The sequence below is a fragment of the Peromyscus maniculatus genome, chromosome 14 (assembly GCF_049852395.1).
Source record: "Peromyscus maniculatus bairdii isolate BWxNUB_F1_BW_parent chromosome 14, HU_Pman_BW_mat_3.1, whole genome shotgun sequence".
In the NCBI taxonomy this organism is placed as follows: domain Eukaryota; kingdom Metazoa; phylum Chordata; class Mammalia; order Rodentia; family Cricetidae; genus Peromyscus; species Peromyscus maniculatus.
The window spans coordinates 16,969,762-16,995,149 of NC_134865.1; the positions used below are offsets into that span (position 1 = coordinate 16,969,762).

Consider the following 25,388-nt stretch of genomic DNA (forward strand, 5'->3'; position numbering starts at 1 on the left):
TCTGAGGTAAAATTTTCCATGTTTTTCTCTGAAGCAGCATATACTACCTAACGCCAATACTAATAATGCAACCGATTTTGTTGTATGCAATGAAAAATTATCCTTTCACCAAAAAGGGTTTTATTGGTAATGTTCTTATATTTCTATATTGAAAATATTCTTGATAGGCATTCCCATATTTCTTAAAAACATAGACATTATCCTAGATTATCCAACACAGAGATAAAACTGCCAACAGATGTTTATAAAATTTTACAACCCAGGTATGAGACGATGCCTACTACTGCTTCCTCCATTTTCAGAATTGGAAGCACACTCAGGGCTACAATGCACTTCAAAAGGAGCCAGTTGGGATGTGAATTCAAGTTGGCTGGATGTGGAAATCCGCATTAAATGAGTCTGTCTACCCTCTCCTGTGCCCAGAAGATGCTGATGACAACTGAGCTGGGGATGTGAGACAGGCCTGGGTGCTGGTTGTTGGATAAAATTTGTGCATTCATTCTCCTATTAACCATTTGCTTTCCGAGCACCATATAGAAAGGACTCAGACTTTGCAGTCCAAGTACACTACATTAGTACTTACTCCAGCCCCTACTCTGACTTACTTTATGCTTTCTATGACTCTGTGGTATGGGAGCTTTTAGAGCAAAGCTTCATGAGTTAACTTTCCCCACATTAAAAAAAAAAACGAACAGCTTTAATGTCATCTTTTGCTTTAATAAATAATGAATTAAAGCAGGAATGTTAAAATGACAGGTTTTCAACTTCTCTAAAGTGACAGGTTTTCAGCTTTTGTAACTATATATTCTCTCAAAATCATGGCTAGCACTTTCATTTGGCCTGTTGGTTTTGAATAATAAATTATTTTTCTAAGCCTAAAACAACATTGAATGAAATGCATTAATAATGAAACAATGGTTTGATATCAACTCTTAAGTGCTTCAGTTTTTCAATTTTGAGACTAGAGACATTGATAAAATATAATACTTGTTTTCCAGATATGGCTCAGTGAGCCATACCAACATCGTCTTTGAATAGAGAGAAGCCACAAAGGTGAGCTGCACCCTGCAGGTGGGAGAGTCAATCCACCACCTTATTGTGAATTTGCCAAATTAGGTCACAAACAGGTCACTCCTCTTTCATAAGCTCTATTTCAATTTTTTTTTTAACTCACCCAAATCCAGTAACCCAGGCCAGTCACTAAGAGAAGTTGCAAATTAACTTATACTACTAAAAACATTTTCTAAATGCCAAACTGATAACTTACTTGAGGAAAGATGTGAGAGGTAAACAGCAGAGGCAGGAATTCTGCTTTTTCTTCATCTTCTTTTAAAATAAAAGGACTGCAACCCTTACTTTCGATTGTTTTACAGCTCAATTGATAAGGTGTGTTCTTTTTTTTTTTTGTTCAAGAAAATTTAAAAGCAACTAATTTAAATATGCAAAATTATCTTGAGTTGTTCATACGTGAACTTAAAAGCCGTGCAACACAGGAAAATTAAGTAATTATGCCTCCAAGTTATTTACTGCAATTAAGCTCATTTATCATATGCAAATTAGTGCAAACTGGTCTCATTAGTTACTAAATTACTCAATATGAGCTGAACAATGTAGCACTCCAGTTTGTAATGAAAAATCCCTGTAGAGGCAAGCAGTATCAATTAAGCTAATTTGCATATGCAAATATATTCACTAACTTTCTCTTTTTCTATATTTAGTTTTACATTTTCTTACCATTCCAGATCATACCAAGACTGTGGGGTCATTCACCTCTCTCAACTTACCCTACCAAAACTGAAGGGATTAATCCAGAATGCCTTTATTATTAGAAATCATTTTATGTTAGCATTTATGTCCAGGAAGATACCACCTCACTATGAACAATCAAGACTGAGGATGTAGGTTTCCCACAGATCTTTGTTTGATACTTAGAGGTTCCAGTAAAACAAAGATGACATTCTGCCTCATCAATAAAGCAGTATACCTAATGTCACTCTCAACAAGTCCCTTTGAAAACGTGACTCCCAGAGGAAGCTGGAATGCTGACTAAGCAGCCAGCACCTGAACACAATCATAGTTTGTCTATTTGTATTAGTTTTTGGTACACTGCAGGTTTAATCACTTTCTTCTCCTTAGATATCTGATCAGGTGCTTTTTGTTTTTGTTTGATGTGTATGGGTATGCCCTGGTTTGTGGAGGCCAGTGGCCCACACTGGGTACCTTCTTCAATCAATCACTTCCTTGTGGTTTGAGGCAAGGTCTCTCCTTGAACCTGGAGCTGGCCATTACACTAGGCTGGTTAGCCAGCCAGGTCGCAGAGATTCTCCTGCCTTCCTTCCCGAGGATTAGGATTACAGTTGTGTGTCACCATCCCCAGTTGTTGACGAGTTCTGGGGATGACACTCAGGTCCACATGCTTGTGTTGCAACATTTAGTGACAGCCATTTACCAGCCTCTTGCTCAGATTTTTGACTTATATTAGTAGACCTTTTAATCTTCTTTGCTGAAATGAAGGAGACTGAAAGAGTGTTCAATCACAACAGTGTGATTATCATCTGCCCATCCTCAACACTGCTATAAGTGTCTGTCTATCTCGCCACAGTATTTTTTTCCACCAGAATCCTTAGTTTATCCTCTGTGATTAGCTGAGCTCTGAGAGTAAAATAGTACTGTAACTAAAAGTACTTAGATTATAACAAAGACACACACACACACACACACACACACACACACACACATACTTTTCCTTATGACATCTGCCACTTAAAAAAAATATTCTGTCAGAAAACCATATGTTCGCATTTGTCTAACAATTCTTTAAGATGGACCAATTAATCATGATTCTGGTGCATTCTATTATCTAAATTTCAAAACAAGGAAAACAATTGGAATATAAATCCTGAATTAGTTTATTCTAGACCTGTTCCACAACATCCTCTGCCAAAAGCACAGGTTCTTCATTTACTTGAAGCAAGAGTACCCTGCTTTTCCAGGTGCTAGGTTTGATTTTATTGTCTTAATATTTATAGGTGAGGATAGCAATATTAATATGGAACATGAAAAAGCAATATCACAACAACAGTGACATAAACATTATTTACAGAGTAAAAAAAAGCAAACCCTCTGCTAAGAATATACAGATAATTAAAGCATTCCATTCATAATTCTGGCACCTGAGGGAAAGCTATTCCAGTGGTTAATTTTATGACTTGCAAATATGATATTTGGTATCTTGTGTTGTGTTAATTTTGATGAAGTGAAATGTAAATATTCAGCCTGGTCCCTACCTTGGAAGAGTAAAAAGAAACAGCATTTGTACTTTAAAAAATTCTTACTCATTTGTGTGTGTGTGTGTGTGTGTGTGTGTGTGTGTGTGTAGGTCAGAGGATACTCTGCAAAGGCCTTTCTCTCCTTCCACCTCTACCTGGGTGCTGGGGATTGAACTCACATTGCCAGGCTCGAGCAGCAGGCACCCTTTACCTGATGAGCTGCCTCAAGAGAGCCCGCTTGTACTTCCTTACGGGAAGGAAAGCATAGTGAAGAACAATATATCCAAAGAGAATTTGAAAAGCAGGAGCTGAATTCGTAGTCACATGCATGTGTTTGGTAAAGGTCCCTGTGACGACCTCCCAGAGTGCTGGGTGGGACTCTTCCTTGACCTGCCATCAAATGTGCACTCTTCAGCTTCCAACGCGTGTTTTCCCATCTATCTCATGAAAGTCAAAGAAACTACACGTCTTGACTTGGGCTCCTTCACAGCCTCACACTTGCAGGGCTGACATCCCACGAGCCTGCAATTGTCCTACGGATGATGCTTCAGCCCTAAAGACGCTTGAAAACTGCAGGTTCCCTGGGTCTATTCTGGTGGTGGCCGTCAGTGGTAGGGCTCTATGCACAGGGGCCCTTGAGGTACACACCACATAACACCTGCCCTTAATCTTGCCTGCATGTGCCAGACACAACAATCTGACATGCTGAGAGAGGGGGGCGGGGAATTTCACAGAACAAAATCATCACACAGTTTAGAATTTTTCCCTTTACAAATTTTACTGATTTGATCAAATTTTAAGAAAGTACACAAAGTATTTTTCCTGAAAGAACATACAGTGGATTATATTAACATATTAATATTATTTAATATTGTATTATATAAGAATATAGTTATAAATAATTAATGTTAATAATTGTATTAATATAATATTAAATATTAATTCAATACTGATCTATTCAAAGCATTTATTTCCTTGACAGCATGGACACGCCCAAAACAAAATAAAGCAGCCTTTATTCATCTCTAAAGCCCACGAGGTACTTGGTCTATATTTAAATGAAACGGCCACGGACCCAGGTAGCACAGAGGTTTGGCACGTGATGAAGTCACAGGCATTTCCTGAACCCCACACTGGCATTTTGAAGTGACCTCACCCCTACAATTTCATCAGTTTCCTACTTTACTCTAGCTATAAATATCTTAATTCTCCCCTTTTAGTACCACTGTGTTTTAGATTGCCTTTATTGTTTTCTGGGTACCATCTTAATCTTGTGGCAGTATCCTGGATCCAGATTCAACTCTGGTTCCCAAATAGACATGGGCTTGAGTTATTTAACTTTCCTATGCCTTAGCTCCCTCACTCTAAAAATGTTCATAATCATGACACTATATATATATACATATACACATATACATATATATATATACACACATATACATATATATGCATATACACATACATATGTATGTATATAAAATGAGCACTTGATGACATAGAAAATGGAAGTTAGCATAATATATGAGACTAGCAAAATTTCAATACATTCATGCTATTACCCACCTGGACTACACTTTTGTAATTGAAACACACACACACACACACACACACACACACACACACACACACACACACAGGAGTGCACATTTGTGCCCACAACAGTTGGTATTTGCAGTAGAAATTTTTAGTTACATTCAAAATATCCAGTGCCAGGAAACTGATTAAATAAACTGTGAAACATTCACATGATGTTTGCCTGATATATGGATATCAATGAAAATGATTCAGTGCAGGTAGATGATACGAATATGAGATATTTATTGCATAAAGAAGGACAGAAATAGAGTTAGTTTCCAATACTCAAAAAGTGCTTGATCCTTGAACCTTAACATACAAACATATTTTCACCACATGCAAAACTATTTTACCTGGACTTCACTTTCTTGGCTGTCATTCAACTCTACCATAACCATCTAGATTCTCATCCTTCCTCCCTGGACCTTGTTAGGCTTTCCTTCCATGCCTCATCCTTCTATGCAACGAGTGTTTATCTTACTGAAAGACTTAGCCTCACCTACCTGGGGGTTGTTAGAATTCCTTTCTTTAGCAAGATCAAATCCTGCCTCTGTCTCCTCCTGTCTCATCTTTCCCTTGCCTCCCATCTGACCGACCACATGTAGCAGAGATGCTTTTCCTAATTCTCTTTTCCCTCCAGATCACTTCTACAGGTCTTCAATTCATCCCTCGATAATAATTATCGTCCATCTATGTTCTACTGATTTCGAATTCCCAGTCCCCTTTCAACCCTAGGCTCCATAGCGCTTTAAAATAAGATTGTGCCTAGAATTTCAACTCCTTTCCTAGTGTCAGCTCTGCCTTTTGAAAGAAAATGTCTTCCAAGAACCCTAAGGAAAGGGATCACCGGGTAAGGTTACCTTAACCTATAGGGTCTGTCTGTTATCAACCCTGTCACATTCATTTATCTGTAATGTCCATGTGCAAATGACGGTCTCAGTTCTATACTTTCCTGTCCGTCCACAGGGCTCTACCTCAGAGACATCTTCACTTTCTGTCTTGGGCTATTTTTATCAGGTTCTAACAACTCCCAAACTCCTAGATACTGTGTTTTGATAAGCCTAAACCTTTCCTTGTTCCTTCTTGCATAAACACCTTCCCCACAGGATCCTCACTATTTAGAGAATGGAATTTGCACCTCCCAGGTTCGCTCAGTGGCCTGCCATGTCGTTTGTATGATTTCTCCACCTTCACCACTCACGCGCTTCTTGCTCAAGTGAGCCGACCATCACATCAAGCATCACAACAGTTCTTCAAATAAGACCTATGAGTATTTGCCTGCATCTCTTTGCCTCTCATGTTGCCTTTGGTTGGAATGTTATTCTACTGTCTCTGCCTAATAAACTGCTCATTTATCAACAACTTTGAGATCCCATCCTTGATGTCTTATGGGCAAATTAGAACTTGGCTCGTTCAGATTCCTACTATACTCAACCACTGTAACATTTCTCATTTTATGAAGCTTATTTCCTTCCTTTAAATGAATGTAAGCTAATTCAAAACAACAGCCCCATGTAGTGAATTTTGTATTCCTGTTCAATGTTTGACACTCTCGTGGGATGGTAAATTACTATAAATCATAAGGTCAGGGATCAGACCTATCATCTGAATGCCAGAGGTTTTGTCAACTATTTGCAAGGGATGGCAGGGTCAGAAAGGAAGGAAGAATCTCTCTCCAGTTTCCACCAATTCATGAGTCTACCAGAGATCTTTTCAAAACAAAATATAGGAAGCTATCTTAAGCTTTTGCAACACTGATACTTTGTTGGCTGTGGTACTGACACTCATCTGTGGATGAGAGGATTTCCTTGCTAGTTGGGCAGATAACTAAAGAGAACTTGACAGGGGCTCTTCTTGCTATGACCACCCCTAAGTCTAGTACTGTAAAGTTCTGCGCAGACGCTTACATTGTTCTTCCACTCACAACCACCATGTTAAAATCAAATGATACGAGAAGCTCTCATTTCCATGGCAATTTTAAGTCCCAATAATTCACCTGTGCTTGAGTATCTTACCTTGATAGTATTTATCAAGCCACCCATCTATCCCCTTAAAGCCAATATCTCCAAATAGTTCACATGTGGTCAGGTGCATCTGGGACCTTTATGATAAGAGAGTGTTTTTTGTTTTTTGTTTTTTTTTTTTTTAACTTTAATCTGAATTCATTCCCTTTCTCCCACTATGCTCCGAGGACACTGTCAGTATAGTGTTGCTTTATTGAGTTCTTCCAATACAGACAGGGCAGTACCGTCCTCTTTAAGTTATGTGTTCTCCAGTTTTTCTGGGTTCTTTGCTGCTCTTCATGTAACATGATATCTAGGTCATGCTCATGACTGTGCTCAGTCTCCCCCAAGTAATACCCAGCTATAAAGGCTTCTCTTACAGTGTGGTGTCTAAGGACAATATAAACCAACCAAAAGTAATGAAAAACCAACAGTCTCCTGTTCAAGCCCTTGTTCTCTAAGTAAAGCATGGTGTTGAGCGGGTACTTGGGATAGTCCCCTATATGGGGTGTTTACACCAAATTGCAATCAGTACAAACTCGTATTGTTCCATTAGTTTTGAATTATTGCAACTTCTAAATTACACCCCTGTAAAGGACTTTGAACTCAGAAAACAATAATCTAGAGCTACTGTCTGAACTACTCTCTTAATGACTAAGTATAAGACTGAATGTATCAGAATCTAAGTAGCAACAGCCCTGTATCACAAAGGAATCTAATAATATATTTGTTCCAGTCTATATAGAACATGTAATAGAGATCCCAATCCTGAACAAATCATGTACAGGAAAGACAAAGATAAAAATCAGAAGGTCTAAAGAGAAATGTGATCCTTTCTGTATCCTTAAAATAAACCTGGAGTTACTGTGAAGGTAACTCTAAATATGTATGCAGCTTCCATTATGGCAGCTCAAGAAACACCTTTTCTGAGATAATAATAGATATTAATGAGAATCAGAAACAGAATATTCTGGCAAAATTAAGGCAAGACACTGCAGTGCCTTAAATTTTCAATTGTAGACTATGATTTTTTTTTTTTTTGGTTTTTCGAGACAGGGTTTCTCTGTGTAGCTTTGCACCTTTCCTGGAACTCGCTTTGGAGACCAGGCTGGCCTCAAACTCACAGAGATCCGCCTGCCTCTGCCTCCCGAGTGCTGGGATTAAAGTCGTGCGCCACCACCGCCCGGCTGACTATGATTTTTCACACAGCAAAATTATTGCAGAAGGCCTGTGAGAGAACATATTTCTTTCCTTGACCCAGTAGACTTGGTAAATCTAGATGGAGATGGAGAATATTTTCTTTGAACACACATGGGGGCAGGATTCCCAAGCTATCAGTCAAAGGACTAGAGAACTAACAGCTGTGACTACACCTGGCTTTTCTCAAGAAGAAATTGGAATGTATTCCTAGTGTACAAAATTTAGGGCGATAACCTTCTAGATCCAACGCTATTTAGGGCCATCTTCTGGCTATTGCTTTGCTTAGCTCTGAATGGATAAGAATCTAGAAAGCGTCACATCTTCTAAACGTTATTCTGGACAACGTGGAACAGTGATCCAAGGGTGAAGGTGGATGCAATAAGCAGATGGTATAATCTTAAGATAATAGTAAGACAGTTAAGTAAAATGCTGAGCCAGGGATTGATTTTCTTCTGCACTAGAGAACTACAGCCTCATCCTAGTACCTTTCCCATTTATTTATCATGAAATGTGCCAGCAAAACCAATTATTATTAGAGCCCCTTACTTAAATAGAGGCTTAAAAATTCACACTAAGCAATTTTCTAATTTGAGGAGGCAAACATTGGGACTGGAAGCATTTAACAAATACAAACTCAAGCAAAGAACTGAAGTTTGACGACACACACACACACAAATGCCACAGCACTTTCACAACAAAACTCTGCTCTTTGGAAAGCAATATGTAGCTCAGAGGACACACACATGATCACTCTGGGAACAGCCCGTCACTACACACTGTGCATCAGCTGAGTACAATTCATCTAAATTATTACAGCACAGATAATACTTGCCCTCCCTTTCTCATTAATTTTCTCTCAAGGAATGGCTTTCTAAAAAGGAAAAAAAAAACAAATTCATAAGAATTTGTGAATTCCAGGATAAAGTAACAGTAATCAAATATGTATCAGAAATTAAAAACATGGACAAGAAGATTATGAGATTTTCTTGATAAGATGGAAGGAAGATATTTTAGGGGTACCTGCAAAATGTGGCTTCCCAGATGTGCTTCAAAAACTTCAATGGCTAATGCGCTGGGGCTCCGCCTTCGCTGTGCACCTATAACTTGAAAGAAAAGAGAGAAAGAGAAGAAGAAGAAGAAAAACAATTGAGTTGGAGTTCTGATGTCAAATTTTCAACTTAATCTCTCTCCATTTGCATTACCACTCTCTTACAGCATCAGTGAGTTCTGGAAGAAACACTACCCACTGTCCCTTTGGGCTCTGAGCTGTTTGAACCTAAGTATAAGTTTCATCTGGATATCAGTATCTACAAACTTCAAACACACAAGCAAAAACTCAAAACACTCCAGACTTAAAATTTTACCTTTTAGTTTTTCCTATACTGAGGTAAAAACACACAAATGTTCATATTTCTTCAGAACAAATGAATATAGTTTTTCCCAAAAACTATGACATTGCTATTTTTAAGTATAAGTAGCAATAGTCCCAACCCCCACTCCATGCTAGAGCAAGAAAAACTCTAAAATCCCAAACAGGACACATCTAGTATTTTTTAATATGTAAGTTCATCACAACTTACAAAGAGTCATGTGTCAGAGGACAGAGTTTCTTTAAGGGGCATTTACACTGGTAAGATGTGTCAAGAAAAGTGGCTTCCATATCTCTGAGTACTCATGTGACTATTCTACAAAGCCAGCAAGCAGTTCAGATGGATGCTGGTCCGCACACACTTCCATCAGTGGCTGTCTCTGGTCTGGAGATGCCAATCATCACTGTTCTCCTTCCTGAGGGGCAGCCTGCTGGGTGGCACCTGTCACTCCAAGAGACCTCATAACAAACATGCACTTCCGACACAGACACAGCATGGATGGAACCCAAAACTGAGGGTTCTTTCTTTCCAGTATTTTAAATGTGCAGTGCCAGCTCGCTGTTCTATGGGAATGTTTATTCTTTCTTCTAGATCCTCAAGTATTGTAAACACCTGTTTTCTTTACAGAGTTTTAAGAAAGGACATGTTTAGAGCTCTTCTACATTTCTGACAAGAAAGATTCTCCATGATCGTCCTGCTTCTTCACACCCAGGTACTAAGAGGAAACAAAGTCGAAAGCCCTTGCTTCCTCACAGCTAAAGCCTCTTTCAGCTGGTGGACAAGACAGTTCTGTCAATCGGCCTAGAGGAATGCCACTTCGTTTTGGTTGCCACATCAATCGCTCCTAACGAGAGCTGAGTAGGGTTGCAGCACAAATGCACACAATTACTGTGCCGTGTAGACACAGGAAGCCTACTCTAATTACCAAGAGGACATATCTGAAAGGCACTTTGAAAATAGCATGAGTGCCAAGTGCCATTATTGCTACAAGAGAAAAGGGAAGGAGACATTTTCTCAATGGAAAAATGTATAAAATATAATTGAAGAGTGATGATTATTAAAGAATATTCCAGCTGGAAACTCGAGTCCCATATCCCTGTTTCCTTCAGAAGTAAAACATACAACTAATAATTTTCAAATGGGGAGAAACCTCATTTCTTTGCTGAGATTAATCTTTATCATAGGTGCAGACATAGGATTTTACTTTTTCATATTTAAATACATTTAAGTAGCACTGCTGTGTATGTGTGTGCATGTGCTTCTGATTAATTTTCTATTCTAACATGCACATTCCTCCCTTCAAAACTCCTTTGGCATTTTTGATAATGCAGCTGTCTTGCTGAATACTGTTTTCAGTCTCCGGAGTGCTAATTGCACATTATGGTAGCTTGGTGTGAATGATCCCACATGAATAAAATCTGCAGCTTTTTTTTTTAAGATTATGGGGATGGGTGGTTTTTAGGAGGGAGAAGGGGAGAGCTGAAAAACTTCTAAAATGTCCACTCCCTTTTAGAGGCAGTAATTATGATTCAGAGTTTATTAATAGTTCAGAATTTGGGGAGATTTTCGATCACAAGCCGTGAAATAAATAACTGCATGCCATTTAAAGTAGGATTAATGTTGGACTTCAGATAACAGAAAGTATTCTATGAATAACTCAATAAGGTGGGACTGAAAGTGCCAGAGCCAGTGACTTGAGAGAGCCCTCCAGCTTCCCAGGGAATGTAAGGAGGCCTTTATTTACTAGAAGGCCCACAAGACAAGCTCTAGCAACAGCAGATGGCAGCTCAAATGCTTCTAGAAGCCCCAGAAACAGTTGTCTTGAATAACGCGCAGGGATTATGCAAGCCTGGCTTCCGCTGGCCTTTCTCTTCCTGCCTTTCCTTCACCAGTGCTCAGGTTGTTCTACAAAAGGATGTCTTCATCAGGTCTCGCATCCTTGACTCTGACCCAAGCAGTTATTCTTTGTTCTCCAAATCCTCCGGAAGCCTCAGTGTGCATCCCAGCACACGCTAGCACAATATCCCAGTATTCTGGAAGTGGTTTCATGCTATTCTACTCAATGGCGTTTTTATGACGCTGGAACTCCTCTTGATTTATCTGTTTTGCACTTATGCAGGTGATGTGGGGCTGTAATGACAGCTCCTAATTTTACAACCAACATAAATATGTTAAACAGGAGCCCATTACGCCCCTGGTAGGAGCCCTGCTTTAACTCTGGCATTATTGGTAACTGAATAGATGTTAAATATGGACTTCTGCACATCTCCTTTGGTACTCCCCATTTTGAGAATTGGTAGACTTACAATGCTGGGACAATGGAAACAGTTATTCTGCTTTTTCCTGCATTAATATCACTGTGTTTGCAGAGTATCATGAATGCCAAGAGGACTAAAGGGCATGACCTCAGTGAGGTCTACTGTCTTTAGCAAGGTAACCTGCTTGGTGAGTATGTCCCTGTCTCTTCGCTTCTAAAAGGTTACACTTTCCAAGTTCCTTTGGTAGCTCCCACACAACCTAGTGCCAAGGTACTAGACTTATTTTTCATTCCACCTGCTGATAAACTTCATTTATCAGTTTATTTAGTTAAGTGACTACTTTTTGAAATTGAAAGAGCACTAAATTCATTAAAAACACTCATAAGCAGAACATTACTAAATAAATGGAGACCACTTTCCATTGTCTGTGAAGACTGCCACTAACTCACAGAAAGGAGAGATGAGTAGTCTGAACAGCATATACAAACAAACGGTTCAAAGAAAGCACACCATATACTTCAACCTAAAACTCTCAACATCTGCTTAAGTGCCCACTGGATGCTGAGAATCTCTAGCTTGGAAGTGGGACTAGTGTTGGGACTCAGTTAACAAATACAAGAAAATCTGTTGCTTAAGGCTGGGCCCAGCATAAAATTATCCTTAAAAAGCACCATTATCTCATATTTTATAAAGGCTGAAAAGGAAGCACCCAGAGTTTTAGAGCTTTTAAAAGGAAGAAATGTACAGGGGAAAGCATTTTTTCAAAGAAATTAGCTTAGGAAATCCTGGTCTTATGTTTCAGAAATCCCTAGAGATGTGAGAAGCTGTGAGGACGAGGCACTTGGCCCAGCTCTCATCAGAAGGTAGGAGGCATCCAGGGGAACCAGTTTAAAACACAGACTTAAAAAATTAGTTTTGCCCCTCAAGAATGTCTGCCAAAATATTCCACTCTGGACCCTGCTATAACCACACATGGTGCTCCCTAAGAATTAATTCTGTGCAATAAAAAACAACCCTCTGTCAAGAATATACCCCACCTGCCCAGTCATGTTCTGAACCGGTGCTCCATGCCTCCAGGGACAAAGTGAGGAAGGCTGGGGATTAGCACTCAGTGGGAGTTTGACCTATTCAGCCAAAAGGTCAACTTGCCATGGAAGAATCCATTAGAGGTAGAAACAGGACAGCTCAGTAGACACACATAATGAAAGGAGAGAAGTCCTGGGCTCTGGTTGCCTTGAGGCCTGCTTTGCCCTTTTCCTTCCCAGCCCTCTGCATGCAGGGCCCTCACCAGCACAGTTCATAATGCAAGGGGCAACCACAGGCAGAGAGCTGCAGAGAGCCTGCTGCCAGAGAAGGGTTCACTCAAGAAAGGAGAAAGGTCTTCCACCGTGAAGAGTGTCACACAGGGAAAAGTAGGCTTTGGTTGACAAGAAGTTCATTTGAAGTCAATCTCACCCCATCTCCTAATTCAGTGACCCAGCTCCCAAGCCAATGCTGCCCTTAAGTTGAGAACTGGCAACCTCATAAGAATGGATCCCCCCACCTGGGGAAAGGCCAGCCTTGTGCCTGGCCACCTCCCAAGGCTGCCCTCTGAATCCTTCATGCATGGAGCAATCTCTGTTCCCACCCTGAGTTTGGGGGAAGGGAGGCCCAAAGGACAAGCTGAAAGGCATCTGCAGACCTCACTCCCTGAGCTGTAGCACTTGGGCCCAGCAAAGCCAGGGTCTGGGAGAGAATGAAGGACAGAATGCTTAATGAGTCTTCCTATGGCTACCAGGAACAGAAAAGGGGTTTCCCTCGAAGAATCTCAATTAGTGGCCCACACAGGGGAGCCAGAAAAACTTTTCTCAGGGTCTATAATAGTTTATAAGGTACAGATGTGTGTGTGTGTGTGTGTGTGTGTGTGTGTGTGTGTGTGTGTGTGTGTGTGTGTGTGTGTATGTGTGGTCTGTCTGTCTGTGTGACTATTGAGAAATTCCACATCTTCATGTAACATTAGACAAAATTCTAAGTCTGAATGTAGCCCACACAGTTCTACCCAGGGCCTACAACCTCCTCCACTTCACTAACCTCTTTGGTGTTCTGAGTATGCCTTACACACAGGGAATTACCAGTTTGGAGAAGAGGCATGGGAACAGGGCTCAGTACCAGATTAACTCACAGCAGGACCATAACTAAAGCTGCAACGGAAAGGCCAGGTGCACTGTGGAAAACACGTGGTGTTCTCAGCCTACACATCTGGCAAATATTGAAAGCCAATACTCAAAAGGTTCTAGCAAAGTGCTCTCACCAAGATTAGTTGCTACCATTTAAAGTTTAGGTTGAGAAGAAAAATAGTTATTGCACTGTTAATCAGGTATTTGAAGGCCCAACTGAAAATAATTACAAGAGCTAGGCATGGTGGTACAAACCTTTAATCCTAACACTCTGGAGGCAGAAGCAGAAGGATCTTTGAGTTTGAGGCCAGCCTGATCTATATAGTGAGTGTCAGGATAGCCAGGGCTACATAGAGAGACTCTGTCTCAAAAAAATAATAATAAAAAATAAAATAAAAATAAGGGCTTATAAAGACAGCTCTGTGGTTTAGAACACTTGCTGTTCTTGCAGAGGACCCAGGTTTGGTTCTCAACAGCCACATGGTGGGTCAAAACCATCTGTAACTCCAGTTCCAGAGGATCTGATGCCCTCTTCTGGCCTTCACTGGCACCAGGCATGCTTGGGATGCACACATGTACATATAGAACAAATACTCATGCATAAAATGAAATAAAATAAATAAACCTTAAAAAAATTAAAAATAATTACAAGATGAAAACTCTCCCTATATGCTGGAACTTATTTTTAAATTCACACTTCAATTTTTTTTAAAGTTCATAATCTGAATCCCAGAACCTATCACACATTATAGAGTACTATCAATCCAGGAAAAAGAGATATTTAATCATAAGGAAATAATTGAAACTTTAAGCAGTCTTATGCTAATTGGAAAGCTCTCTGATGCAACACATTTAAATTTATTCCACATTTTAAGTATGGATTGAATGCATTGGGGAAATTTAAGTATGGGTTGAGTGCATTGAGAAAATGAGGGACAGTATGACTGGAGGTCTTAGTGCTTACCAATGGGTGGCTGAACTGGGAGGAAAGAAACCATGCGTGGTTTGCTTCCAACCACCACAGCATCAGGGAAATTCCCGTGTTCAAGAGGCCTGGCTAGTGAGGAGAATGGTTCTACTTCTCACTTTAATAACTGACTGTGTTCCCATGATGTCTGCAAAACTGCTTGCGATTTTCCGTTTCAAACTGGCATAGTTATGAAGTGTGAAACGGCATCCAAATTCCCTGTCTCTCTTCACCAGGTTTTCCTATACTTGATCATCAACAGATTACAGCTTCATCGTGGTGGAAAGGCTCCCGTTAAAATATTCCCTTCCCGCACCTCACTTCTCATTTCCACTGGAGGTGATAAGAGTTCCTTGGTAGGCATCGCAACACCTCTAGCTAACAAGATGATAAAATGGCCTTTGCCTAACCATCTGGGGGTTCCTACATGGATCGCTCATTGTAAGGTCCTCAGAAGGTCATTTATAGGGTGGTCAGCACTTGATGGGAAAACCTATGTTTTCCCTTGACAATGGAATTCTTAAGGCAGTAGCTGAAGCAGTGTTTGGAGCGACAGCACCCCAGGGCGCCCTTCACCATCAAAGTCTCTGCGGACGTATCCTCGGGGAAACACAGGCATGGTCCACAGCTGGGCTGAGCCTTAGGGCGTGAGGCACATGACAGGTTCCTTTAGAGATGCCAGGGGTACGAGAGAGGAGCAACCCTTCAAGATCATGGGTTTTGTTTGTTTGTTTGTGGTTGTTTTATTTTGAAACAGGGTTTCTCTGTGTAGCCCTGGCTATCCTGGCATCTCTCTGTAGCCCAGGCTGGCCTCGAACTCAGAGATCTGTCTGCCTCTGCCTCCCAAGTGCTGGGATCAACAGTGTGTGCAACCATAGCCCAGCTCAAGATCATGCTTTATCTTTCTAAGACTCCCAAAATAATTGCTACAAATTCTAAGAGAACTTTTTTTTGATAAATTGTACTCATCACTCACTCACTACAATTTCACTTTATTAATTATTTTATAACAACTGCATGTGTAACTAAAATAAACATATACACACAATGTACACATGGTACTGTTTATCAAGGACTTTCGTCCAGAACTATTTAATGGAAATCACAATGTTTCTGGGTATATTTACTGGCTTCATAAACTTGCTTTTGGATGTATTAGAGTTAACAATTCAATTCCTTCATACAGTGGAGGAAATTAGAGTTTCTAAATTTTCATTACAAAATAAATACAAGGTTAAAAAAAATCAGTCAAACCAACAACCAATTCTTTGGGTTGCTCTCAACTTGGGGGAAGTTAAAAAGGGGCAACAGGATGAAGAAACAGGAGACAGGCTCTTGAGTTTTATTGCATATGAACTCAGCAGGATAATATGAACTCATTTATTCTAGCTCAGGGATACTGTAGCAAATACACCTTGAGCCTCTCTGGGAGACAGGCATTCTTCCTGACTCAGGACCTGACAATGACCCAGACAGAGTTCCCTGAGGGATGCAGACACATGTATTTGGGAGAGCATATGGATCATGTGAAAAGCTAGAGGCCTACACGCCATCCTGACAGACTGTTACTCAGTTTCCTGTCCAAACATCAGGCTGTGGTTAGGCAGGTGTCTCATCTTGGGTAAACTCCTTTTCTTAGGAGCACACCATGTTACAGACCACCTGCTCCAGGTGTTTGGGACAGGGCTATCGAGCAACTCTCACAGGAAGGTATCACATCTTCCTTGACCCATAGCTCTCCATAGGAAAACAAAGAAGATGCCCACTTCGGGGATTTGAATAGAGCACGAGCTTGTCCTTTAGTTGGAGGGACGCACCTTCCGTGAACACACTGAATTTTTTTTTTTTCAGACTGTAAACTTCTTACGGGAGTCAGGTTTGGTGCTGTCCCTTGGGAGGTCGGGCAGTGAGATTCTTGTCCTCTCATCTTGCAAAGGATCTTTCTAAGAGTGCTGCTTCCCAGCTGCAGGGCCTCCAGACAGATGCAGGCTCCGCCTCCCAGTCAGAGGGGTGGCCATTACCAGTCAGCCTGTGCTAGCTGCATGGCTGGTAAACAAAGAGGCCCCAACAGCTGCCTCCTTTCTCTCAATCTGATCCCAAAGCTTTATGTTATGACTTTTACATCACCTGCTCCAAATACTGAGGTAAGTCAGGCACACCCTCATGATTCCATCAGCCTTTGGGTTTCCCAGGCCACAGATACAAAGGGGGATTAAAAAAAAAACCTCAGACCTGTAGGAAGCAGCTTGTTTTCTACTGTGGGAAAAAGAAGGCAATGTCTCTCACCCTCTCTGTTTTCTCTCTTCATTCATGTATTCCTCCATCCTTTCCTTCTCCTCTCTCTTCCCTCTCTCCCCCTTCCCATCTCTTGCTCCTCCTTTTCTCTCTGGCTATTGGGCCACATCAGTGCCTGGCAGCACACTGAGTAACTTTTTTCTCTGCCAGAGGAACCATCAGTTCACAAAGCTTTGGGCCAGGGAAGGCTGGGTCAAAGAACACCTGCACTTGCTCTTCAGGTCACTCTGATCCATTTCCAACGCTCAACCATCCTCCTACCATAACTCAATAGAGGCGTGTGGTACGAAAGACACTAGCCTCGTTGACCTAATTGCAAGTCCCTATTCCCATTTCTAAAAGAAGGTAAAAGCATCTATGCAAAGTATTTGTTGAGTTTCTCTGCTGCGCCCAGGCATTGTGTTAAAATGCATACTAAGGAGAAGGTACCATGCCGACTCTCCAGAGAAACAGAATACTACGTGGAGACAGACGGGCGGAGGAATACAATGCAGCAAATGGGTGAACTAAGCCAGGATGGGGGAGTGGGGGAAAGGGAAGTCTGCAGTGAGGTCACATGACAGATGAACTGCTGTGGTCAGGCCTCTGGGGTCCACTGTGAGACACAAAGGCAATGCTGTACCTGACAGGTTAGGGCCTCATCAGCTTGTCTGCTCCCTGTTCTTCTCTTTAAGCTACATCACCCATGGACGGCCACCCCATCGGACACTCGCAGGGTTGGACCTCCACTGCACTCCAGCCTTCCTGAGACTCTTCCCTGCAGTTCAACAGTCACAACGCCTCACCCAGAAGGACCAACTCGGTTCAGTTTTACTTCCTACATCAGTTCCACACCACCGCTTCCACTGTAGTCGCCAGAGCACGCAATCCCACTGTGGCATTCAGCTCAGTACTGTGTGAGGCACCTGAATCACTTACCAGACTACCATACCATCTAGACGTCTCAGTAGTACCGTGCTGACTCAGGTACCTTATATGGGATGTCTGACTCATTTCCAGAGGCTGCCTATCCCCTCTGCCGGTGTGTGGGGGGGGTTCCACTGGGAGGGCTCATATTACTGGGAGGCAGCTTTACAAAGAAGAAAGGATTTGGGCTCTGGAGTCAATCAAATTCAGTGTTAAATTCTGTTTATCCCAAACTAGCTGGGTCTTACTGAGAAATTAGGCTCCATGGACCTCAACTTTTTCTGTCAAAACAGTCAATGCCTCTCAGAGCAATCGTGAGGACTTACAATGTGTCCCACCCAACTCGAATCTACCTGTGACTCATTTGCATAGTAGCTGTCCCCTCGCCAGCTCTTACCTTCACAAGCCGGAGGGGTTCAGTTATATTATTAAAAGTCTAGCAGTCAGAATGGGGCCCAGAGCACAGAAGGAACAAAACAAATAGTGAATGAATGAGCAGCCCCCCCGCAGGACAGCCACCCCATGGGATAGCTCAGCACACAGCACCCACTTCTCCTACTGAAAGCTGAGGCCAGAGCTGAAGACGATCTCCTGCTGACTGTCTTTATCCGGAATGTAATGGGAAGATTAGAGTAGGAATTCTTCCGTGTACGTTGTCACCAGCTCCCGCCTTTCCTAACGTATGATGTCACAGCTACCGTGTCACCACCCACCCTGTGGCGCTAACTGCAATCAGGGTCTCAAACCAGCACAAACATTTCCCACACACTCGGGCAAAGAGCCAGCAGCAATTCTCCAAGTATCGGCCACTGCCCACTGAGTTTTCCCTTGAAGGCGTCACTCTTGCCCTGTTCCAGCCCTAACTGGCATTCACTTTATGAGGCTGAATGCCTCCGACATAATTTGATTAGGTAACCACATACAGCCACCACCGCTAGAAACCAAAAACAGTTCTTCTGTCCCACCACCTTCCCTTGGATTTCACCTAAACAAAGACTGCAGGGTTATCAGTGGTAACTGGGTGTGAGTCCAACTAACAGAAGATCCCCAGATTTCCGAAAGCCCCAAAGCTGGGTGGAGTTTAAAAGGAAGCTGGAGAGATGAACACCATTTGGAGTATGCAGACTGGCTAACAGGTTCATAAGACAGCCAGGCTTGGAACCAGGGCCGCATAGGCAGATACATTTGGGTAGTCATCAATCCCATGAAACATATTAAGAAAGCCTGACCTGCTGCTTAGATTCGAGGATGACCTCAAGCCTTTAGAGAAAGGTTCTGGAGGTTTCTAGCATTTCTTTCTCTGAATAACAAAGCTGTTTAACAAACCCTCTTCCAAACACAAAATTAAAACATAAAACTTAGCCGGGCGTTGGTGGCGCACGCCTTTAATCCCAGCACTTGGGAGGCAGAGTCAGGCGGATCTCTGTGAGTTCGAGGCCAGCCTGGACTACCAAGTGAGCTCCAGGAAAGGCGCAAAGCTACACAGAGAAACCCTGTCTCGAAAAACCAAAAAAAAAAAAAAAAAAAAAAAAAAAAAAAAAAAAAAAAAAAAAAAACATAAAACTTTGTCCAGGGAATGATGGAAACTTCCAGAGAAAGCCAGCCATGGGTCTCATGTCATGAACTCTTGCTTCAGACAAGAACCAAATATTCACATAGACCCTGCACCATCAGCAGGGTGGAATAACTGATTCCTTAGATGAATGAGTAAGTAACCAAATGAATGAATGCAAGGAGGAATCAGAGACAGCATCTCCAGCGAGAGCAGACACTTGCATTCTGCTCGGAGACTGGGAGACTGAAAGAAGCAGCCAGTTAGTGAGTTTATTCACAAAAATTGCCTTGTGGAATTATCCGCAGCTCCGCCCCTTCTAAATGCAGACGGAGGGAGGAAAGGAAAAAGAGATAATGAAGGTTTGCAAATGAAGTGGGGACAACTGTGCGATCAAATCAGCAGTTTCTGAAAAAGAATCTGCATCCCTTGCCAAAAATCCGCACTGCGCAACAGAACTAGAATTCTGATGAGGATGGACTTTGCCACTAGCCAGTCATTTTAATTCATCCCTCAGCTGCCTTGCTTCCCTTTCCAGAAGTCAGGGGTCTCCTCGGTGTGGTGGGTTCAAACATGGGAATTCAGGCCACCGTGTTGATTCTTTTCACACACCTCTACTAAGGATTTGCTCCGAGCCAGACATGATGTTAGCTGGAAAGAACGCAAGTCAATCATTCACGTGAGTGCCTACTGAAGGCCTACTACGTGCCAGGGAATGATGGGCCCTCAAAGGCTAAATAAGTGAGACAAATGGCTCTGTGTTCTCGTGGGGAAGCCAGGCCACAGTGGCAATCTTCACACGTGAACACCTGTAGAAGAGACAGAGGCTAAAGAAGAGCGGGAAAGGTAGTCAAGGAAAATGGTTATAGGGACCTATGCACAGGTACGGGGTCAGAGAAGGCTCCTGCAAGAATAGAATAGTCAAGCAGCGACATGGTGCTAGCATCCAGCTAAGGGGAAAGCAGATCGTAACGGTCCCAACATTCGAGAAGCTTGTCAGGTTCCAAAATATGACAAGGAAGTAGCCCTCTCAAGGAATATAAAGCCTAGGAGAGAAGAGGAGAGGAAAGGGCGACTTGGTGGAGTTCAGAAGGAACACCCACCTCCAGTGAAGTTAAAGATGTAAACAGATAAATAGTTGTGTTACAAATATTTCCAGGCAAACAAAGCCATGTTTTTTACTGGTGGCAGTGGTGGTGGTGGTGGTGGTAGGGGGGGCGAGGCAGGTAGAGAGAGGATTGTGTGCAAAGAAAGAAAGAAAATGACTGAGATATGGGAGATTCGTGCACAGGGGAAGGCATGGCAGAGGGCATCATCCGTCTGCCACCCCAGTCACAGATTGCCTTACAAAGATCGCAAAGGGCATCCCAGCCTTCACACAGATTTGGAGATTCCCTCGGAAAGTCTGAGCAGGACTGGATGGTGGGGGGAGACCTGGACTGTGTTATATTAGGAGGGGAGGAGTGTGTTTGGAAGCAGGCTGAAAACATTGCCATTGCAAAGTCTAGGCAGGACATGGGGAGGTGCGTTCCCCATCAGAGAGCAAGGCTGCAGAAGAGGGGTTAAGTTCTGTGGTATTTAACAGGCAGGGCTAAGATGGCCTTGGGACCAATAAGGTTAAAGAAAGCATTAGTATCAGTTCTAGGGGTCTGGGGTAGCAAACACCACCACCCCCTCCCCCCGTGACAGGTAATTTCAGAAGGGAAGAGGTGCTAGAGAGAACATGGGCTGCTGAATTCGAGAGGTCATCAAGATTTGCTCATCATCATGTTCAATGGGCCTGAGGTTCAAGATTGAGTTTTTACCGAGAGATGATTATTTGACTGCAAGTCATTAGCATCTCCAGGGGAGGGAAAACCTTGATAGAGCACACATGCATCCACACCCATCACCCACCACCATAAAAACACAAGTGACTGGACAGGGTCTTGGTAGATGACGTAGTCAGTAAAGTACCTGCTGCATATGCATGTGGACAGGGTAGAGTTCATGCCCACATAAAAAGCCAGGCAGAGTGGCACACACCTGTAGTCTTAGCACTGAAGAGATGGAGGGATGTCCTGGGAAGTCATTAGGAGCCTGTCTGTCCCAATCAGCAAGCTTCAGGTTCAGTGAGTGACCATTTCTCAAAAAGTAAGGTAGGGAGTAATAGAAGGAAATACCCAATGCCATCTCTGGTCTCCCCGCACACATGCATGTGCACACATGTACCCTCCCCCCCCAACCAAACCCATGCATAGACCAAATAAACAAACAAACATAAATAAATAATAAAGTGACTAGACCATCTACAGAAATGGCAACATTCCTTGGGGTTTATGGGAACTTGACAAACAGGCAGCACACTGTTAGTTTTGAGTTCCAAATATAAATAGTTACTTTGTAAGTGAAATGTACAAAAGCTGTGTTCCACAGTACAGTGGCCCAGTCATCCTGGAAGAGAGTTCAACTTCAGAAGTTCTTCTAGTTGAAAGGTAAACAACACAACAATCTAGCATCTGGGCTCATGAGTAGGCTAGGCCATAGGAAGCTTCCTGGTTACATCTAAACTCAAGGTAGCATGGTTTCCCAGGAACGTCTGTACTTTCCCTCCCCCGGTATGACTTTGTGATGGTGTGAATGACAATGTCCCCTACAGGCTCAAATGTTTCAACACTTCGTCCCCAGTTGGTGGCCCGATCTGGTATGTGTAGGAGGTGTGGCCTCGCTGAAGGAAGTATGTCACTTGGGGATGGGCTTAGAGAGCTCAAAGCCTCACGGCAGCCCCAGTTTACTCTCTCTGCTTCACGCTTGCCATTGGACATGTGAGCCCTCAGCTTGCTGCGCCTGCTCCCAAGCCTGCCTCCTGCTGCCAGAATGCAGAGCTCACTCTGGAACTATAATCCCAAATCACCTTTCTTCTGTGAGTTGTCTTGGTTATGGTGTTTTCACAGGGTGATAGAAAAGTAACTAACGTAGACTCCATTTTGATGGTGGCTGTAGTGCAAGCTTACTATGTCTGATCTGCCTCACGGTTCCTTCTCCACTGTGTGTACAGGAAACTCAGCCAATGGCCCTGGTCTCCGCTCACGAAGTGTATTTCCTGTCAGTTTTACAAAGGCATGGAACTCCTAACAGATGAGTTTATAAAGATGCCCCCAAAATGCCACAAAAATGCAAGACCCCAGTTTGCTATAATGCTGTTTTGAGGTTTGCCTTTGCTTCATATGCTACCAATACGGCTGAGCACTTCACTCATTCCCAGATGTTCTCTCCTGGTTCAGTAGGACCCAAGTTTCTCTGTCATTGTATCTTTTGCCATGGCAAAAGCTTTACATGCCATAAATAGAGGTGTGACCTACATTTGCTTTTGGAGTCCCTACAAATCCTGATTCACAAAAGCAATAAGTATTATTTCCTTCCAGCCAAGAACTGTCAAACACCCACAGCCAAATGTTGGAAGAGATTATTAAAACACCCAGGTGTGAACTAAAAGAATATTAAGTAATCAAGGAAACAGAGCACTTCATCTGGTCGGAAAGGCAACTCAAATGGTAAAGCATTAGCTCACACTCTTCTTGCATTATTTAATGACTAGATTAAACCAATGAAGAAACAAATCTGGGACTGTCCTGTGTGGGACAGAAGGCATTGTCTCCCGAGAATCCATTCTTGGACACAAGTGCCTCACCTCTGCTGAAGTCGAGAAAGAGTTTTTCTCTAATTTCCAAAACTATTGTGTCTAGAACCCTTATCGCCGGGATTCAGGAAGCAACACTGGCTTCCCCCTTTAGTGCATTCTCCTCCAATTCTCTCCACACAGCCTTTTCTGAGGCCATTTGAACCCAGTGAATACTCAGTCACCATCCTTCTCCGACCAACTTTAGTTTTCTTCTTTTGTACCATCCTTGTTCTTTTGCCTGCATCTCCAGACTTCCGCCCACAGCTGGGAAGAAATTAGCTCACGGTATGCCTTAGGTTTGTTCAACTTGTGCACCGATTTCATTTTCCGCAGGGCAGAGCTCCTACAGTGCCAGCTGAGTTTCAGCTTCAACCTCTGCAATATCCTTCCTAGGACCTTGAGATTCTCACTAATCCATACTTACAATTTTTTAGGAGTACTGAAAAAGTTGAGGAGGCGGTTGTAATTTACAAAAAGCCCAATTCTTCAAGTCATGAACCTTGCCTTTATTTCTCCTAACAGCTCCACTGTTTATGAGTCAGTGAGCCCAGATAAGACACATCTGATATCCCAGTATTAGCTTCTCCACTGTGTGTACTGAGACACTAATACCCTGTCAAAAGCAGTCATCGCAAGGTCAAATGCCAGGGTTTGGGACAGTTTTCAAGCACATACCCAACAAAGCAATGCCAGTTCTATCTGACTTTTTAATCTCCCTAGAGCAAATAATATTGGGTGCCGATAAAGGCTTTTGATATGAAGAATTAAAGAAAGCTACCAGTGTGTTTATGCATAAATACCACTTTCCTGTTACTCACTATGTTGTGTGTGATATTGGGCCAAGTAGAAAAAAAAATCTCAGAGAAATAATGGTAACCAGAAAGATAAACTTATGAATTTCCACTTTAGCACTTGGTTAAATAATTAAATGAGCGCTGATGTGCCAAGTGCCCACTATATCTGACTGAGTGCTTAAGAGGCATTCACTAATTGAATTCCCTTCTCCTACAAAGGTATGTGTCCATTTGTCACTTAAAAAATAACCCTGTGGATTTCACAGCATCAATCCCAGGTCATACCCTCTGTCACAAATAGGAACCGTGAAATGGTTATTAGAGATAGAGTATCTGATATTCTACTACAGATCTTTAGCAAAAGAATCTTTCTTGAAAGTAAAGAGGAAGCTGGTGCCTGCGGTTGTCTGGGGGTGTACACACATTTATGTGTACATCTGTTCATGCACTGTACTTATGCACACACTTAAGATTTTCCACTTACAGTGCCCCCATTTCTGAAAATTAAAGATGGTGGGTACTGGGTGGTTTGACTAAATCACCCAAACTTGTGGGGTGTGTGGGTGTGTGTGTGTGGGGGGGTGAACACTCCGACTGCACAAACATGGTCACGGCCCAGAGGCTGGCTTCTACTTTCTGTCCAGAGAAATACACAGTAGTATAACGCAAGCAGACCAAGCATCCGGTCCCCTGTAGGTGGGCCAGGATTGTTCATCTCTGGTCAGCTGCCAGGTCCATCTGTGTGTGTGGCACTGTTTAGCTGTGGCTATTTGACCACTGACTAGCAAATATTTCTAAAGGGATGATTGGCTTGGGCAAAAGCAGGTAGAAAACTCCATTTACCCATGTAAAAGCTAAAAATAAAAAAATTAAAGTGATTGTGAATTAAATTTTTATTATTATATTTTATGTAAAAGGGTGATTTTTTTTTTTTTTTAAAACTACATTTTGACCAGAGGCTTTTTAACCAAGTCTCCATATATGTCAGTCAAACAGAGCTTGGCAAGCTCGCATGGAGTCTATTAAAGAGGGAATAAGGTTCATGAATTTCAAGCGTGGAGGGCTCTAATTACCTCATGCTCAAACTTTAACTACAAAACTCAGATAAATTGCTGCACTAAACCCATCGAGGATCCTCTACCTGATTGGTGCCGGGGCTTCAGAAACCCATCTGAAGCTCAGCGAAGCTGATCCCAGCGAGCGTTTGCAAATCAGTCCTGAGGGACCGTGTTCTGGACCTGTCCCTAATGAGTATGTGGGCATTACTTGGATGTTTTGGTAAAGCTACCCGGTAAATTAGGCCATCTGAAATTTTATTAGCCACAAAGCATTACAGCAGTCAGTCACCTAGGCTGGGAACGCTGGGGGGAAGCGCTGCTGTT

At 42.4% G+C, this 25,388-nt stretch overlaps 1 protein-coding gene across 11 annotated transcripts in view; it reads right to left on the bottom strand.

The window, feature by feature from the left end:
• Npas3 (neuronal PAS domain protein 3) overlaps positions 1-25,388 on the bottom strand; it is an 846,664-nt gene that overhangs the window by 427,765 nt on the left and 393,511 nt on the right. For 8 of the 11 annotated variants that reach the window (XM_042260622.2, XM_042260619.2, XM_042260617.2 and 5 more), the window contains one exon: positions 9,068-9,144. In XM_042260622.2, coding sequence (XP_042116556.1) covers positions 9,068-9,144 — 77 coding nt within the window. Of the gene's footprint in view, positions 1-9,067; positions 9,151-25,388 lie in introns of all 11 variants that reach the window. The other 3 variants (XM_042260621.2, XM_042260620.2, XM_042260623.2) reach the window with 1 other exon arrangement.